Source organism: Leucopleurus acutus (genome assembly GCF_964270905.1).
Source record: "Leucopleurus acutus genome assembly, chromosome: 15".
Classification (NCBI taxonomy): Eukaryota; Metazoa; Chordata; class Mammalia; order Artiodactyla; family Delphinidae; genus Leucopleurus; species Leucopleurus acutus.
In genome coordinates this window covers 29,077,638-29,096,372 of record NC_139157.1, presented here as the reverse complement: position 1 = coordinate 29,096,372, position 18,735 = coordinate 29,077,638, and the positions used below count along the sequence as shown (strand labels likewise).

At 40.9% G+C, this 18,735-nt stretch overlaps 1 protein-coding gene across 1 annotated transcript in view; it reads right to left on the bottom strand.

Moving 5' to 3' along the window:
* The window catches only part of SLC2A12 (solute carrier family 2 member 12), a gene marked incomplete at its 3' end in the record, with an annotated part of 54,287 nt that overhangs the window by 12,256 nt on the left and 23,296 nt on the right, over nt 1-18,735 (bottom strand). The window contains exon 3 of the mRNA XM_082855889.1: nt 2,906-3,028. Within this exon, the coding sequence (XP_082712015.1) occupies nt 2,906-3,028 (123 nt within the window). The remainder of the gene's footprint in view (nt 1-2,905; nt 3,029-18,735) is intronic.

Sequence of the window (18,735 nt, the reverse complement as noted above, 5' to 3'; positions counted from 1 at the left end):
CGTTTCCTGTTGGCAATATTTCATCATTTTAGTAGCTGGCAGTATTTGTAATACTGCTTCCTGGATTCAGAGAAAAAAAGTGATAATGGTTCGAATGAAAGGCATTGACTTGCTAAGATGCATCAGCAAGAAGCAGGACCCTCCAGGTTCTGATGGATCTCACCCGCCAACCTAGTTTTCCCTCTGAGCGCTTCTAGCCAGAGGTACAGTCCCTTTGTAGTACTGACCAAGGTCAAGGTTTGTTAGCTGGTGAGAGGTGGCCCCCGATGCACTTGAGTCTGCCCTTGCACTGCGGCACCCCAGGCTCAGCGGAAAGTCCAGTGTGGCCAGGAGCAGGGAGGAGGAGGCTGGATTTTTTTGAACACAGGCTCAGACCAGCCACAGACTGAAACAATGCAAATAGCCCTTACCGGCCACAAATCACAACTGGTCAGTCGGGAACACTGACTGAGCAGTTATGCGGAAGGCATTTGGTAATGCAAAGTGGAAGGAGCTATGCATATTAACCACTTATAGGTCAGCTGTGCCGAGGTGGGGAGAAGCAGGGAGAAGGAACAGCTCTGCAGTCCTTCTGGCAATTTTAATTGAAGTCCGCGCCCTCTGTGCTTTTCTTGCTGCTAACACAGGGTTTTGTCCAAGAGAGTGCTTAATAAAGTGCTTGGAGAATTGGTCCTTCTTTCCTCTCTGGGGCATAAAACCAGGAAATAAAAAGTGGAAAAAAAAAAAACAAACCCAAAACGTCATCTCAGCAAACTTATATGCTCTTCTGTTTGAGTATTTTCAGTAACAAGGAGCTCATCACTTACCAAAAATGCACACTACATTGTGAGTCAGGCCTGTCTGTTTCAAACATATTCCTCACTCATTCCTAAGCCCAAGCCTACCTTCTGGGAACTTGGGTTCAGAGGTTCTGCTTTGTCCTCTGGATCAGCCTTCCTCATCCCTTCTTCACGAAAGTGGCGCAAATATTTGAATGCACCTCCATCCCTTGCTGAGCATCCTCTTGTCCAAGTCAAACTCCCAAACTCTTGCAACTGTTCTTCACAGACCATAGGTCACCTGCCATGTTATCCAGGTTGCCCTCCCTTGGTGGGCACACTGCAACCCTCGTCAAATATTTTACGCAGAGCTGAGAGCAATACTGCAGCTGTATTATGAGCACAGCAGAGTATGTCTGTGCCTCTGGTACACTCTGTTCTTATTGATACAGCTGAAATTGTGCTAAAAGTTGGTGTCCAAGGGCTTGCCACCAAGCAGAGCCCTTATATCTTTTACTTGGAAAATTGATTTTTGAAAAGAAGTACAGAATTTCAAACTTAGTCCAATGAAATGTCATTTACACGTTTGAGCTCATTCCAGAATTTTTTTTTTTAATGAGTATGCTTTCCCAACATTTGTTCTAAGAGCCCATGCAGAACTTCTGAATCTTCATCAAGCTCGTCCTATGTATTAGCTATCCTTCCCAGAAATTCGTGTCGTCTTTATTCAACCTTCATCATTTCCATTCTTTCTTTTATATTTCTCCTTCTCCATATAAACAGTAGGTAAGTGTGTGTGTTGTGTGTGTGTGAGAAGGTGAAGGGCACGGGTCTATGTGTGTGATCTAAGCAGGAGACGTACGGTTGATGCAAATGACCAGTTCCTGTGTTTCCTTTCATCTGGGCTATTTCCAAAAATGTAGGACATAAATATTTTAAAATTTTGTGTAAAAACCCAAACTGTGCTTAATAACTCTAAAAGTTCATTTCCAAAAGTAGATATACTCCAAAAAAAGTCAACAAGATTCAGAAGTACTACATATAGATATATACTTTTTTGACTATACATCCACTTTTGAAATGGTATCAATATATATTATCTCTGTATTATAGATACTATTTAATATTTATGCATTATATATATACATATAAAATAAAGGAAGGGACGAAAACAACTCATTGGTCAGTTTTGGAGGATGCTGGGGAACTACCTCATTATTTTGAAAAGTAGAAAATAAAGAGAAAGTTTCAAACATTAATCTTGGCTTTCTTATATGATTCATACTTCAGGGCAGGCAAATAACTAATGAGAAGAAATTTCTCCTTAAGAGAAGTATTGCTGATAAAAAACTTAGTAGGAATAATGAAATGAAGATAACGGATCTGGGAAATGATCCTCAAAGGATGCAGGCATGACAAAGTGGGAGATAAGCACACAGGACATGCTTCTGATGGCAGGACACAGGCCATCACCTGGGAAGGAGTTTGCAAATAAACAAGAAAATCTAAATCTTTGTCAGCCTCTACATCTAAATAGCAGCTTACAGGAAACACAAAGGACAGAGGGTCACGTGATGTGACTACAATCAGCAAATCCAACCCCGGGGAAAACTCTATGAAACAAACGACCCAGTTTCTTCATTAAAAATATAAAGTGTAGGGGGAGGAGAAATGGAGGTGAAACCTACAGATTATGAGACATATCAATCAACCATAAATTAAGTATTTGGATTGTGATTCAAACAAACTATAGAAAATAATTATGAGACAATTGGAAGGATGTGAACACAGACTGGATACTTGATACCAAGAGACTATTAATAGTATAATATTTTTAGGTGTGATAATGATGTTGAAGTTATAGTGTTTAAATGTCTTATCTTTTAGAGGTCCCTGCTGAAATTTTAGAGACAAAATGACATGTTTGGACAATGACTCCAAATAATTTGGGGGGCAGAGCAGGTGGGGTCATAAATGAAGACTGATAAAGTTTTAAATTGGGTGGTCAGTACATCAGGTTCACTGCCATTCTCTTTACTTTTGAGTGTGTTTGAAAATGTTGACGAGAAAATGTTTTTCAGGCGAGTGTGCTTCCCTAAGATTTGTCCTAAGAGCACAAAAGGCGTTAGAGGAAAGCGAGTTCTTACCTGTCACAGTCAAAAAGGTCAGAGAGATGAGGAGATTGATGCCCCAGTTCATGCTAGAAGTTAGAGCCATGGCTCGTCCTCGAATTCCACCAGGAAAAATCTCACTCAGCACCAGCCAGGGCACTGGAAGACAAGGAAGAGTGGGTGGGGGACAGCAAAGTGATCAAAAAGCCATTGAAGCTGAGCGCCAGCCCACTGACCTCTGCCCTAGTCCCTCGTGATCTGTGGTTGGAGAGCAGGGCCATGTCCTTCTACAGGACGAGGGAGGAGAGAGTGTGCTTCCTCCTCACCTCCAATCAAGTGAGAAGGGATTCTGGAGAAACACTGAGAGAGCTTGACAATGGTCCCTGGAAGTAGAGGGAGGGACATAAAGGGCTGGTAGGGGACACTGGCCTGAGACACGCAAACAGAAAGGGCAGTGGCTAGGGCCATCTGCCCACGACAAGGGGCAGCTATGAGCCTCAGTGCCAGAGCCCGGATCTATCTGCTTTCCTCTGGGCCCTTACCTGTAACCTCCTCTGCCCCCGACCTTTGCCAAGTCCAACATCATAGCTACTGAGTGGGTAGGAGGTAGAGCCAGGAGGGCGGAGGAAGGAGGCTGGCTCCTCTCGCCTCCCCCACTTGGGCTTCCTGGCCTGTGGCAAGCTGGGTGGAGAGAAGCTCTCCATTAGACAGAGCTCCAGGATTCGGTGTTATGCCAGGCCAAACATTTGACTTTCTGAAAGGAGACTCTTCTTGGCACGAAAACTGATCAGAGGACTTTTTATGATCTGAGAGTGACACAAAACATTATAGGACCTGCCTGACGGGATTAGAAAGGGCAGCAGAGGAGCAAATTAACTTGTCTTCTGCTCACAGCCTATCAAATCCAGTTTGCCGAATAGCTACCAGTTCTTCCAATGGGCTGAGACCTTTACAAACCTTATCTCATTTGATCCTCGCTGAATTCCTACCAGATAGGAACTATATCGCTCTCCCTCTTTTATAGAAGAGGAAATGGAGGCTTAAAGGAGTTCATAATTTGCCAAGGTCCCAGAGCTCAGAGGTGGCAGCAGAGGCAGCGCTGAGCCTGGGTAGCCTCTGGAACTCATGCTTTTTCATCTTGGTGCTCTCTTGGGGGTGGCTCAATAAATATTAGTTAATGAATACATAAATGCAGAGTATCAGCACCTCTGATTCTGAGGAAAGAAGGGCTTAGGAGCTGTCCCAGCCCTGCTCCCTGCTGGCTAAGTCACATTGTGTTGCAAAGCCGGTGTTCAGATACAGACCAGATGCATCCTCTTGCCCGAGAGGAGGCGGTGTGAGGGAAGAAGCGAGAGGCCAGGGAGCGGCCCCCCGCCAGCAACTACCTGGGCTGCCAGGGCCAGCCAGAATCATGGAGCAGTCACCTGTGTCTCTGATTGAAAAGTCACCTCTCGCGACAAGATCATGCTCTGTAGAGAAAACACCTGCTCGGAGTAAATGTGCTGTTTTAAAGTAAGAAAAATATTTAAATTATACAAGAGGGCTGGAAACACTTTTTTTTTCTTGATGATCTTCTCCAAGTGAATCTACGTAGGGCGGGGGCGAGAACCGTAACCAAAGGAACATGATTATTATTGTTCTAATTAATAGGGAATTCAAAAATAACATTCCAGATCCCTCCCCTCCACTCTTTCCCCCAGAAGACCTTCACTAGATTCTTGCAGATTATATCCTTGGAGACGGGTGCAAAGCTCAGGTAACCTTGCCTTGAGGTTTGCAAGACAGGGGATCTGGATCTGAGTAGAATGACAGCTGCATAATTCTGGTGAAGGCTTTGTAATGACCTGTCCTTGGGCAAATACAAGATGAAAGTATGTAAGTCCACTCTGTTGAAGATAAATAATCTATGCTGCAAGCCAATACCCCAGGCCCCTTCCTGCCTTGGGTATTTGGTGAGGGTAGGGGTGGAGCAGAGCGTTCCTTATGGCCTTTTGCTCTAGCAGCCGTGAGGAAAAGGTGGGGGAATGGACATGCTGATTTTCTTTGACAAGAGTTAGCACTGGTTTTCTTGATCTACTTCCATCCCCACTTCATCACCTCTGATATACCCCGCTTCCCCTCCCCACCTTGCATCATGATGGCTCCTTGGAATTATTTGGTGGGGTTTGGGGAAAATCCTTTCCACGCTGTCCTCAGATGAGAATGAGTTGATCCTGCTGTTACAGAGAGTGGTGGATCTTACCAACAAGAAGATGGGACAGTTGCACAAAGCACTAGTTATAAGTGCTCAGTCTGAACTGTCAAGGGCTCACCTAAAAGCACCCAGCAGCCACCCTGAGGCCTGTCCTAGGCACGCATTCAGTGCCGCAGCTGAGCCAAGTTCTTGGACAGTTTAACCAGTCAGTGAGCAATGAACTGAATACTGAAAAACAGACTTCCGTCAGTCTCTGATGGGCCCTTGTTGTCAGGCAAAACTTACACCTGACATTTCCAAAAGTAATATACCATTGCTGAATGCGACTACTTCTCTTTTGATCTAGTGGAGAAAATTCAGGAATCGATGCCTTGGTTTATGTAATATTGACAAACTGGATGTTGCAGCAATTGACAAAGGTTTTGACAAGGATGGTTCAACATCCCCAATATGGAACCTGTCAAGTCAAAAATAAGGAGAGTAAATAATAAATATTTGTAAATTAATTTAAATAATTAATTAATAATAATGTTAAAATAATTTTAACAATGATCTCAGAACCATAAAAATCGCAGGTTTTCAGATCCAGAGAGTGTGAAATAAAAATCTGAAAGTGGAACTTGCAGCAAGATAGAATTTACTGAGAGCGTAAAGTCTTTCCATGGAAGACTTAGGAGCAAGATGGTGCCAGAATCTTATAGGCCTCCACGTTGCCTGAAAAAGGGCTGTGAGCACCCAGAGCAGAAGGAATGGAGAAGCTCTTTCAATTCATAAGTAAAGAGCAAAGAGGTATAAATCATCACATGCGGATATATATTGGTATTTAATAATAACAGGTGGAAGGTTTTTTTTTGTTGTTTGTTTGTTTGAATCCCTAATGTTTTTCCAATGAGATGGCCTAATTTCTCTCCAACAAAAATCAAGCTATTGTCACATGCCACAGTAAAATGGTGGCTCTCTCTGGCTGTCCTCATTATCCCCTTCCCTGATGACAGGCCCACAGGGGGTGCTTTGCGCTATCTGCTCGTGAGGAATCCACAGAGTAGTCAGAGATATAATAACTCTTCTACAGTGAATGAAGCCACTCACTGCAGTTTAGCAGGCCCTGCAACAATTCTCCTCGATGCCTGTTATTTCACCTTTAACCCCATTATTCTAGGCCCACCTCAGCAATATGTACTTGTGTAAATGTCAGAGTCTGCACGTGTCTTTAAAGTCTTCTCTAGGTTACAAGGGTTGAGGAAATTTTGGTCTTGCTGGGAGCTAATTGTCCACAAATATTGAACCTCATATTTCACATGGCATTAAATCACCAGGGCTGCCCATCAGAACTTGCCTGATCCAGATGAAATCTGCAGAGTTTATGGCTGCACAGAGTGTCATAAAAAGACCATGAAGGACAAATACGTTGAAATGTCTTTGTTTGCGATGGAGGACATGAACTTGAATGAATAGGGCCAATCAGTGGAAATGGCTGAGCTCTGTCGCATATCAACAGCCACACTTAGCTCCTCCCTCCTCCATATTTCAGCCACTGCTGAACATTTTTTTCCACTGAGGCTGTCATTTCTCTCCCTGTGCTTTCAGATTCAACCCCCACAGCATTTCAGGCATGCTTTCCATTTGGCTTGAGCATTTTCTGAACCACCTGGCATGGCAGCCTCAGGTTTGAAAGACTCATGGAGGCCTTGAAACTCTTACCAGGGAACTCCTAGCAACTTTGGAGGAAGTTCTACACTTAGGTTGCAGAGTTCTCAACAACCTGATGGAGCCAGTGTCCTATACTTTGTAGGAGTGAAGCCAGTTAAATTATGGCCCTATAAGTTCCTTGAGTAGGAGAGTCTTGTCCTTTAAAAATATACTCCACCGTAGGCCACCATCTCCAATATCATCAGTGATACTGTAGCTTTACTTTATTTTTATTTTTTGTATTCTCCCTTTTCTCAGTCTCTCTGAGTTTTGCTTACTCCTGGCCTCTTTTAAAATACTTTTTTTCAAGAATATGATCTTGGATTACTTAACAGGAAAACAATGAAATAAAACCTCAATGTTCCCAATCTTTCTATCTTAATGATTTCTAGTCAGAATCAACCGAAATGATTTCTTAAAATATTTTTTAGGAAATTGGATTAAATGAAATAACCCTTAATAAAAAATGCCAGAGTTAAAAATGGAACCCTTTTGTGATCAGGTACTAATTGGGAATAAGAAGGGTGGCAGTGGTCTCCAAACTTTCTTGCTTGTGTAGCCTTTAAAATAATTAGAAAAACTAAGTACTTTCTTTCATTTATAAATCAACATCTAACATTTTTTTACCATAAATTTAAATGACAGCAAAAGATGCAATTTCTATGGTATTTTTAAACTCTATATTTACAGTAGAGAATAATTATATCACTCAAGTATTTCCAGTGGAATTTAAATACAATACCTATTTGATACTCATCTTCATCCATTTAAAAATATAACAATAAGGCATTTAACATAAAGTTGACATCATTTTCAAATAGATGAAACGTGGGGGACTTCCTTGGCGGTCCAGTGGTTAAGACTCCGCGCTTTCGATGCAGGGGACGCGGGTTCGATTCCTGGTCAGGGAACTAGGATCCCACATGCCCCGTGGCACAGGCCAAAAAAAAAAAAAAAAGGGAGATGAAATGTACTGTTTTCAAGAATAATAAAAATAGATGGGGAGTTGAAAAAGTTTTTTAATAGGAGTGTCACTACATTCTTTAAATTAACAACAAAAGTTTGTTGTAATGATATATCAGCTGATAGCTTGATTAGGTCATCCTACAGTTTTGTTGAAAGTAAATTATTAGAAATATCTAGGCTTATGAGAGAATTATTATCTAGTCATTAGAGTCATTTTTCCATACCACACCTACACCAATATTTCCAACTGTCTTTTTCATTAGTGTTCCTAAGGTTTTTATAATTGGGGACATATATCATAATAAGATTTCTGGTGGGTAACAGGTGTGCTTTCTTTTAAGTGGAAGAATAGTTATTACTGGCAAGACAGGGAAGAAGAAATTTTAGGAAACAGACTTTTCCTAAAAATCCAAAAATTGATTTCCTTTGATGTATCATTGAAGGAATATTCCAGAAAGTAGCTTCCAGGATTATGCTTATCCCAATTTGCAGCTCACTGAACTAGAGTTCAAAAGGCAAAACAAAAAAGGGAAGGAGATACAAGAAATTAGTCTTTTCTGGTTTACACTATAACTTGAATGTCATGCTTCACATGTAACATTTTATGCTGTGCTTTTTTCATGAATGATGCTTCAGACTCCAATGAGAAAAGTATTAATAGTTTTTAATGTTACAGGTGTTCCTTGGAAAAATGCTTAACATTGTGTTCTGAAAAACAATAAAGTAACAGGTGAATGCTGTGTTTATTAAGATAGTGTTAAAACCTTAGTCTGTTTCTTTAATGTCTTTACTGTCTGATATTCGTAATTTTCAAGGGCATGGGCCTATGATCATAGCGTGGGATGGAGAGGAAAGTTAAACACCGATGTATTATATTATGTGAAGAGTTGCCTTTGGTAATGTTGTAAATGGTGTTACTTCTCTTTTTTTAGCTGTGTTCATGCTACAAAAATGTAGTTTTAGACTCTTTGGTTCTATTAGGTACCACTGTGCATCATTTAACTCCAAAGAGGAGAGTGAGATTTAATTAGCTAAGGCACATATTTCTTTAAGTTTTTCCTCTTGCTTGGGTGCAAATTTAGTATAAAACCATTCAGATACTATTATTTGTTTACTTTGCATTATTGCAATGACTAACACCAGAGGACCATATAAATCACCACTTTAATCAAACAAAATAACTTTTAACTTAATTAACTGGAAAAAAAAGGAACAGTATTGGTGTGAATATTGATGATAACTGAAATGTAAGATTTAAAAGGAAAAAAAAAGATTTGAAAGATATTAAAGGTAGACACAATTAACACAAACCCATTGTGTGAATACAATTGTATAATGGCTACATTTGATAATAAAATTCTCCTGTTTAAAGAATAATAATTTAATCAATATGCCTCTTCTCTAAGAGTATGTGATTATCCAAGAAGAATGATAGAAAAAGAGGGTGAGCACTAAAAAGTCTTTGACGGTGATGGTTTGGAATATTAGAGGCCTGGTGTCTAGGAGGAAATATGAAGAATATCAAAATATCTTTGAAAACATTTGATATAATTCTGGTCTGCAACCCTTTGTTCTAAACCCTGTATATCTTAGAGTGAAGCAGCTGAGTAAACTTCCAAATTAGAACCTGCTGTTCCACACCCCTGGAATTGTCGTAATTTTTAGCTGTACAAACAACACATAAACAATTGCTTTTGGAAAAGCTAGAGATATTTAGGTATAAAGTCTAAATTTAAATGTTATGGCAGATGAGTCATATGCTTCCTACTGATAATCATCCTCCAAAAGACTGGTTAAACTCCATAAAACCAAACCAAACAAAAAGCTAGGCTCTACAATCTTTGTACCTTAAGAAGTTCTAATTTCTTGTTTTAAACAGAAAATTGGCCTTTTCAGAATGTTTGAGTTGAAAGACGATTTTTCATGGGTCTCGCATTTCAGCATGTCTCATGAGAAAAGGCACCGATTTTGTTCCAGGCTGTCTTTCTAAGGATGTTCATATAACAAACAACCTTGGAAGACAGAGTGTCCCCTCTAGAGCAAAGTTTTGTTTACTATCCAGTAAATTAAAGATAGTGTCTCCCTCCAGGGGAAAAATCAGGCTGGCTTACTGTCTATTATAAAAGATTTGGGTTCCCTAAGCTTGGGGTTCCTTTCCTCTAAAATAACCCAGTCTAGGTATAGGTGTCACCTGGCCTGGTTCATAATGCCCTGTGGGTATTGGGGCCTGGGGAATTTGTGCAAATGCTGGTAGTCTGGCTATGGCTATTGCTATGAATAATAAACTGTCCTTTGTCTCTGACCAAGGAGTCTTGTGTCTTTTGTCAAAATCCATGAAACTGAGGCTAACTTGTAAGCTTGCAAGTGGGCTCAAATATCAGCCAGTTTACAGTTCTTGAGAGTTTGATTACTTGTGGCTATGGTAGGATTTTTCTACAAAGATCTTTTATTGCTATTATTAACTTTAGACTTCCAGCTTACATCTGAGAAATTTAACGTGATTGTTAAGCCTGAGATAATCCACTGAAATATTTCTATAAGCTCTAACACTAATTAAGTAAACAAATTCCAGGCTCAGACTTCTACATATTTCTCTTAGGAAAACCAGGAAGGAGTTGTCTCAAATCTTTTTTGGAAAGAGTTAAGTTCTAAAACATTCAATTACTAAACCAAGGTAGGAATTATTATCCCATGATATGACTAATCTCAATCTCTCTCTTTTTTTTTTTTTTTTTTTTTTTCCCACTCCAGGGGAAAGGTTGAATCTTGTATTTGGAGCAAATATGGAAATGAATATTTTGGCTAACACCATACATTTTTTTAAATGGCCTTAATTTTAGTAAATTTAAAACATGAAACTTCTTTAGTCATCAAATGAATTAGAGGTGGCCACACATCCTCAATTGAATAGTTTTACTCAGATATAACTTTTGGTCAAATGTGCATGGGGTTCCCCACAAACCACTTTTATTTCTGATGGCCTAGTTATTGACACAGATGACTAGAGGAGATCAGGATATGTCAACCCTAGACTAGAGAGACAGCTCCCCTTCATCACAGAAGCTGAGAGAGTTCCAGAAACTTTTTTTGACTCATCTAACAAATATTTCTTGAGCCCCTATTGTGGGCCAGGCCCTAGGTTAGGCTCAAGGAAACAACAATGAACAAGCCAAAGTTTGTGTGCACACAGGACACAGAGTCTAAATTAGTTGCACCAACTTAGAAGAATGGACAGTTGGGTGTTTCTCAACCTAAATCACACCTTTCACCTTTCGCCAAAGACTCAGAATTTTCTGTAACACCTGTCTGATAACCTAGAAAACTCTCTTGACTGTAGGTAATGCAGAAATGAACCATATTTCAAGCAACACATGTATTTTCTTTAGTCTTGACCTAACTGGAATGGTGTGCATAGAAGGGAGGTGAGGAGGACCATGGCATCATAATTCAATATGTGGCTATGGAGCATCTGCTGTGTCTCCTGATGTGCCTTAAGCAAAATGACTGCTGGGGTCAGTGCTGGCCTTACCAAAACTATACATCTCTTGTCTAGACTATGGCCAGATATTTTAAAATAGCACTAATGACTAAGTGTATTGAGTCCATGCCACACACCAGGCACTACACTAGGTACACGTCATACAAATGGCTTTGTTCAACCCCACAATTACACTGTGAGGTGGATCAGGAAGCTGAAGCCTAGGGAGATGGATTCACCTGCCTGGAGTCCTACACTGTAGAGCTGTGATTCAAGGTCAGGCAGCCTAATGCCAAAGCGTAGTCTGAATTCACACACTGTTGTATAGCCTCCACAGGCTTTCTGCTCTTCTCCTAAACCTCCAAGCTCATGTCTCCCTTAAGGCCACTTGATGTTATCCCTGATCCTTCTTTATTTTTCTTCATCACTCTTACCTCCACCTAAATGTTGACACTTCTCTCCTCCTGAAGTTGTATTATACATGTATTCATTTTCTGGCTTATTGCCTGTCCCCACCACTAGCTCCATTGTGGCGAGGTGTGGCTCTCATTCATCCATCCCTAAATCACCAGCAATGGGTACCATGCCCAGTGGGCTGTGGTGAGCATTCCACACGTGCTGGACAAGTAAGTGAGCAGATGAATCCCTACCACTGTCTCCCTCTCTCCTCTCTCCGTAATCACTCTAAGATGCTTTCTTGATGGAACTCCTGCCTATTTGGTAGAAGAGATTGGGGGAGGTGATTTGCTGTCACCTGTCATTCAGTCTTCAGTGTAAAGTTCCGCTTGAACTTGTGAATACAAAGGCAGTTAAAGGATGACAGTCATAGCCTCATTACAGAACTTAATATGTGACCTTGGACAAATTCCTTCCATCTGCTCTAATGAAAAGATATTAGTCATGAGACGGAAGAGGAGTTTAATTAATTTATGGACATAAGAATTTTTGGATTTAAAAAAAGCGCTAATAATTGTTCTTTTTAATTAATTTATTTATTTTTATTATTTATTTTTTATACAGCAGGTTCTTATCTATTTTATACATATTAGTGTATACATGTCAATCCCAATCTCCCAATTCATCCCTCCACCACCCCACTCCCCTGCTTTCCCCCCTTGGTGTCCATACGTTTGTTCTCTACATCTGTGTCTCAATTTCTGCCTTGCAAACCGATTCATCTGTACCATTTTTCTAGATTCCACATATATGCGTTAATATACATATTTGTTTTTCTCTTTCTGACTTACTTCACTCTGTAGGACAGTCTCTAGGTCCATCCACATCTCTACAAATGGCCCAATTTCATTCCCTTTTATAAAAGCCCTAATAATTGTTGTGAAAAGAACAGTCACGCACATTTTTCTGAGTTACAGAGACTGTTCTAAGGAGGGCAGCTACACAAGTGTTACCTCAGATGAACTCATGAAATAATAACTTTACGCCTTGGGCTTGGGCTTGGGCTTGGGCTCATCTCTGCTTTACTTTTGAAGCCCAAGAAGAAGAGAAATCATTATGTGGCTCTATGTCCTCATAATGTCAGGACTTTTTGGTTCTACCCTGAAGCTTGAACCACAATAATAAAGTGTTCAGTTATTAGAAGGAGCTAAAATGATCAGGACCACCCCAGAAAGACTGGAAAGTCAAGTTAAGATCTCGAACATATTTTAAAGTGAGAGATGAAGCGTGGAAAACGGAATGTTTCATAAAAATCTCCAATAAAAGCAGTGGGGTATATATTGTGATTTTTATTTGATGGAAGAGTTTTGGTATTAGTTACAGAGAAACGGAGGGCAGAGATTCTTAACCTCGGGCTATGAAACCCTTCAGCAGGCTAGTGAAGCCTACAGATTCCTTCATAGAATAATATTTTAAATGTATAAAATAAAATATATGAGATTACTTGGTACCAAATTTATGCCCCCTCCTGAATTCTAGATTCCAGGGTACCCCATTTATGCTAAAATCAGGGAAACAGATGACCAGAAAGTAAAATGATGTAGGGCATACACTTTAACCTAAAAACAGAAATACTTTTTGACAAGAGAAACTATGTTGTGATCTAATACAATGAAGGAATGTTGTTCTAAGCCAACACATATTTTAAAAGATTTAATAAAGATGATTTAATCTTGCTTTGATTTTGCTTTGGAACAGCAAGTACTTTTCCCTTTATGCCCCTATTTACACAAAGGATTTACTTCTATTACAAGTAATAAACTCTCTAAATGAAATACCTGAGCAATAATCGCATCAGGTTAATATGTTTATAATGCGTTCACGATCTGGTATGAAAATTTGCTCTTAATAAAAATCTTCTTTAAATTCCAACTGGTTCGTGCCAATGCTCTAGAATACAATTTTGGTGACTGAATTGGAATTCTTATGGTATGTTTTCTTTAGAAGAGAAAAAATGAACTGCAGCATGAATATAAACAGAAATGGCTAACTCTTAGCAAGAAAAATAAAGGACAATTATTCAGATCTCTTCTAAAAACCCTAAGAGAATTGACAGTCTCAAGCCACCCACGTGAATTAACTGCTTGTTTTCCTTAGAGGGAATGTTTGGGATTCTGTCTCCGACTGCTTGCCTTCTACCCTCAGGCGTGACTATCCGGATCAGTGCTTGGAACAGCAATTACAAGTTGAAGAAACCAAGAGATGAAGGGTTATTTCCCTTTCCCAAACCCCAACCTCCTTCAGACTGAGATTCTCCATCTCATTAGCATTGCTTTTGTTCTAAGAAACGCTCAAAAAGACTCTCTTCTCCATGTGAAAGCAAAAAGCAAAGGTGTCCAAAAAAAATCTGGGACTACTTTTAGATACTCTGTGTCTAAAAGTAGGAATTAGTGAAAGTCCCAAATAACTCTTTATGACCTGACAAAGAAATGCCCTAAATGCCTCCAACTACTTATTTCTGAGCACTGCTAACTCTCCTGCATCTTTTCTTAGAGGCAAAAACAGAAAGAGATTTTTAAAACTCACACCACAGTTGAGACAGGAGGGAAGGCGGCAAGGCACAACCTTTAAAAGAATGACATAGCTGTTGAGGATATGACAAAAACTGGTTAGAACAGATTATGTGCAAGATGGTGGAAGATTTGACTTCCAGAGGACCTTAAGCCTCATTATAAGCTCATTATGATACACTAGCTATGCTAAATGACATACACACAGGCACCACGACAGTTCCAAAGCCAACCATTAAAGGCCAAAATGTGGGCCGTGGCCCAATTCCTGGAAATCTCTGTCTCTTCCCCAAAATAGTTGTAATAATCCTTCCACTTGTTAGCCTATGAAATTACCCAGCTCATAAAAACTAACTACCCCATATTTCGGGGCCTCTCGCCTTCTGAAATGGTCCATGCTCTGTCTGTGGAGTGTGTATCTCCCTAAATAAACCTGCTTTCCCACTTAACTTTCAGGGCAGAGTCCTCTTGCCTGCCCTCTTGTATCCTTCACAAGCGTCCTATATTAATAAATCGACTTGCCTATCACTTCGCCTCTCACTGAATTCCTTCTGTGCTGAGACTTAAAGAACCTGAGGTCCATTAAATCCTGTGACCAGGTGTGTGGTTTCAGCTGGGAGATTGTGGGTTTGAGTCCCCGCCTAAGCCAGAAATTTTGGGTTCAAGTCCCAACTGAAGTGCGGCTGGATTCGAGTCCCACCTGAAGGAGTGAGATTAGAAGATTGTGGGTTTGAGTCTCAAACTGAGGTGTGTGGTTTCAAAGTGATGGATTGTTTTGCAAAAACATGATGGTTTCAGGAGGAACAGGCGCTTCTGTGGCAACCTAGTGTTCCCAGCTTTCCTGGTACTTAGCCTACCCACTAGATAGCTTGACACAGATAAAGAAGCACACTTCAAGATTTTTCCTGTATATTCACCTTAGTTTTAAAGTTCTTCTTTCCCTCTCCTCCTTAGAAACATAAATGTACCCCTGCATGGTTTCAAACAGATATATACAGTGCTGACTTAAAGGGACAGAAGGGAAAAATGTGAGATGTCGTGTCTTCCCTCAAAGAGCTTACAATCCAGTAACCACATTCTGGTTAATAAACCAAACAAGCATACAAAAGCAGTACACTATATCATTGAGGACTAAGTTGTATTATCACGTGGTAACTTCCATTTACATCACACACTGTAACATCCAAAACACTTGCACATGCATTAGTTCCCTTGATGCTCACCTATACTCTGTGAGATAAGACAGGTATTATTATGCCCAATTCATGGATTTAGAGAGCGCTTCAGAGAAAATAAATGACTTAAAAACATATAACCAGTAGGCAGAAGAACTGAGATTAGAGCCTAGGTTTTGTGATTTTAAATTCAGGCTCTTTGTAGCCCAGAACTGAACTAGTCTACACTAGAAATAGCTAGTAGTTCATACAAATAAAGACCTTGAAGAAATGGAGTGAATTCATAAAAGAGATAAGACTTTCACTGAGCTTTCAAGATAGGAGGGACTTGGGTAGAGTAGGGGGGAAGGAAAAGAGGCCACAACAGATGCTTTCTGTCTCTTGACCTGGGTGGGGAGCAATGGGAAATAAAAATGCCCAGAGAGGCAAAGCATTGCCTCATGTCACAACGCCACGGGGCATCATTCTCCTTATATCCCATGTGGAATCTATATGTGTTTCTATATGAATGGTAGTCCTGAAAGAAAACTTCACAGACTACGATGTAAATGGTGCCCCTTGGAGTTGTGCAGACACTCTGATGGAGTTGGGTGGGATGATGGAGAACCTTGAAAATCACACATCTTTTCCCTCCAGGATGAGTGATATAGTCATAGAAAGAGCATGGAATTCGGCTTCAGATGTCCAGAGTTCTAGTCCTAAATCTGTGTGATCTCAATCTCTGAGAGTTTCTTGTTTCTTTTCTCTAAAAGGAAAATGTAGGACTAGGTCATTTCTAATCTTTTCATCTTGAAAGGCATTTGGTTCTTCTGATATGGAGGAAAGTGGGAAGCCATGGAAGATTTGTGAGCTGTGGTGACATGGGGAACATGATTACTTAGGGAATACTGGTATGGAGGATGGTTGGGTGTGGGAAAGGCCTAGAAGGGGAAAGAACCACAGGAAGGGTCTCCCAGTAATCTAGGGATGAGACTGAAAGGGGTAGACTAGGATGGCAGAAGTGGGAAGGAAAAATGAACACAGGAACCCTTTGTGAGGGAAAATCCAAGAGCATTTATTTGGTCATTGACTGGATTGGGAAACGGGCCCAGAGCGTCAGACCTGAGTGACTGGCAGAGTGACTACCCCATGGAAAAGAAAGACAAGTCCCCTTGACATGAGGGGAATAAGAATTCAGCCTCAGCTTCTTTGTGTTCAGCGGACGGTGAAGCATCAAAATGGAAAAGTTCAGCAACCATTGGGAAAAAGGGAACAAGAAGTCACGTGAGGCAACGGAACTGGAGATACGTGACAGTGGTCAGCTCAAGGGAGACAGTTAACATTTCTGAGAAAATAAATATGAAAGCTTTTATCATGCATTAGCAAAAGAGTGTCTTTTGGTTTTACAGCTAAAGAAACAAAAGCCAAGAGACAGTAATGAAATGACCTCATGGCTTCTTTAGAACTAGATGGAATGGAAGCTAGTCATATAGTTTAACAAGTAATATTTTAATGAAAAGAAATCAATGTCTATCACAGAAACTGAAGACAGAATACAGAGGCTTTGACCTTCTGAAATATTTCTTTCCAGATTCTCATCTATTCTCTTGGTCAAGTTTATCGCTCTGGCCATTTTGTACTGTGTCAGTTTAGCTAAGCTGGAACTACATTTCCTTCCCTGTGTAGTTCCGGGTAAGGGTTGCCCAGAAGAGAAGTTTGCCTGAGACTTGGCAGGCTAAAGTGACACTCAGCCCTGTGCTTGGGGGGTTGGTGCCCTGGACATCAGTGCAGACTGTACACATTGTTGTGATCTGCTGGTTCTCCTTGTTGGCATGGGGAGCAGCCAGTGCACCCAGATCCCCTCCTCCAACTTCTCCAAGTACCAGGCCAGGCACATGGGCAGGGCTCTGTGGAGAAGGACATCAGTTTTTCTGCAGGTGGCCTGCGTCATCATAGTTGCCGTGGGAGACAGATGTGGGTTCCAGGTTCTTCTTATGGATTGCAGTTTGCCCTAGCAGGGTCCCTTGTCTTTGCTGCCCCCTGCTCTGCATCCAGCTTTTCCTCCCACCTGCCCTGCTGACCTGCAGAGACTTCAGGCTGCAACCAGATGCAGAAGCCACAGGCTTCACAGACTCCACCAGCTTTTCTTGGCGGCCCTGATTAGTGACTTTCTCCTTTGCCTCTAACCGTCCCCTACCAGACCTTTGCTTGCTCAGCAGCTCTCACAATTATGCAATGTCTAATCCCCGTAGAGAATTCCTTATCTCATATCACTCACAGCAGTTCTGCTTTTCTGCTAGGACTGCTCACACTGTCTTCTCAATACCTAGCCTCCCTTTAACTGACTGTACTTTGTGCATTTCACTTATTCTCAAGGGATCATTAGCTATCAGAAAAGGGTGATGACACTTTTTTTTTTTTCTGTACGCGGGCCTCTCACTGTTGTGGCCTCTCCCGTTGCGGAGCACAGGCTCCGGACGCGCAGGCTCAGCGGCCATGGCTCACGGGCACAGCCGCTCCACGGCATGTGGGATCTTCCCGGACCGGGGCACGAACCCGTGTCCCCTGCATCGGCAGGCGGACTCTCAACCACTGCGCCACCAGGGAAGCCCGGGTGATGAAATTTTAAACTTCATCTTAATATCTCTAAATAGGCATCACGATAGACTGGGAACCAATATTAAACCATGGCGTCTGGGGACATTATCTATAGGCTTCTAGTGCCTGGGCTGGAAGCCTCCACAGCACCCAGAACTACCCAGCTCTGTTAACAGAAAGAAAGAAGCTGCTATCTTGTTTAAGCCGCTGTTATTTTGGCCTTTATTATAGCTGAGCTTGAATTCCAACCAATATACACACTAAACATTATCTTAATCAAGTTTAGTTATTCAAGTAAATGCACATCAAAAACTTCTGCATTCTCATCATTATTTTCCTTCTCTTTTATCCTGTAGCTCAGCCTTATAAAAACTGTTCATGCTCGCTTAGCTAGCAGAGCTTCAGAAAAAGAGAGACTGTCTCTATCCTGCATAAAATGCAGTGGCCCATTAATAGCCTCATGTGATGGACAATAATACACAATTTTCATTCATTCTTTTTTCTAATATATCTTCAAGGAGAGGACTGAACTGACAATTAACAGTTACTATCAAGACCAACACAGTTCTGCCTATTCTTGTCTTGGCCATTTCAGAAGACAAGAGATGTTTTCATGAGAGCAAGTCACTTAACTTCTCTGAGATTCAGTGTCATCATTTATAAAATTTGGTGAATACTTTTCTTCCCAGGCTTGTTGTGAAGGTAAAATGAAGTACTCCAAAATATGTAAAAACTTCCTAGAGCAGTGTTTGACATACTAGGTGCCAATAAATATTAGCTGAATCTAAAGGTTAAATTATGTATTTTTAAAAATTAGTATA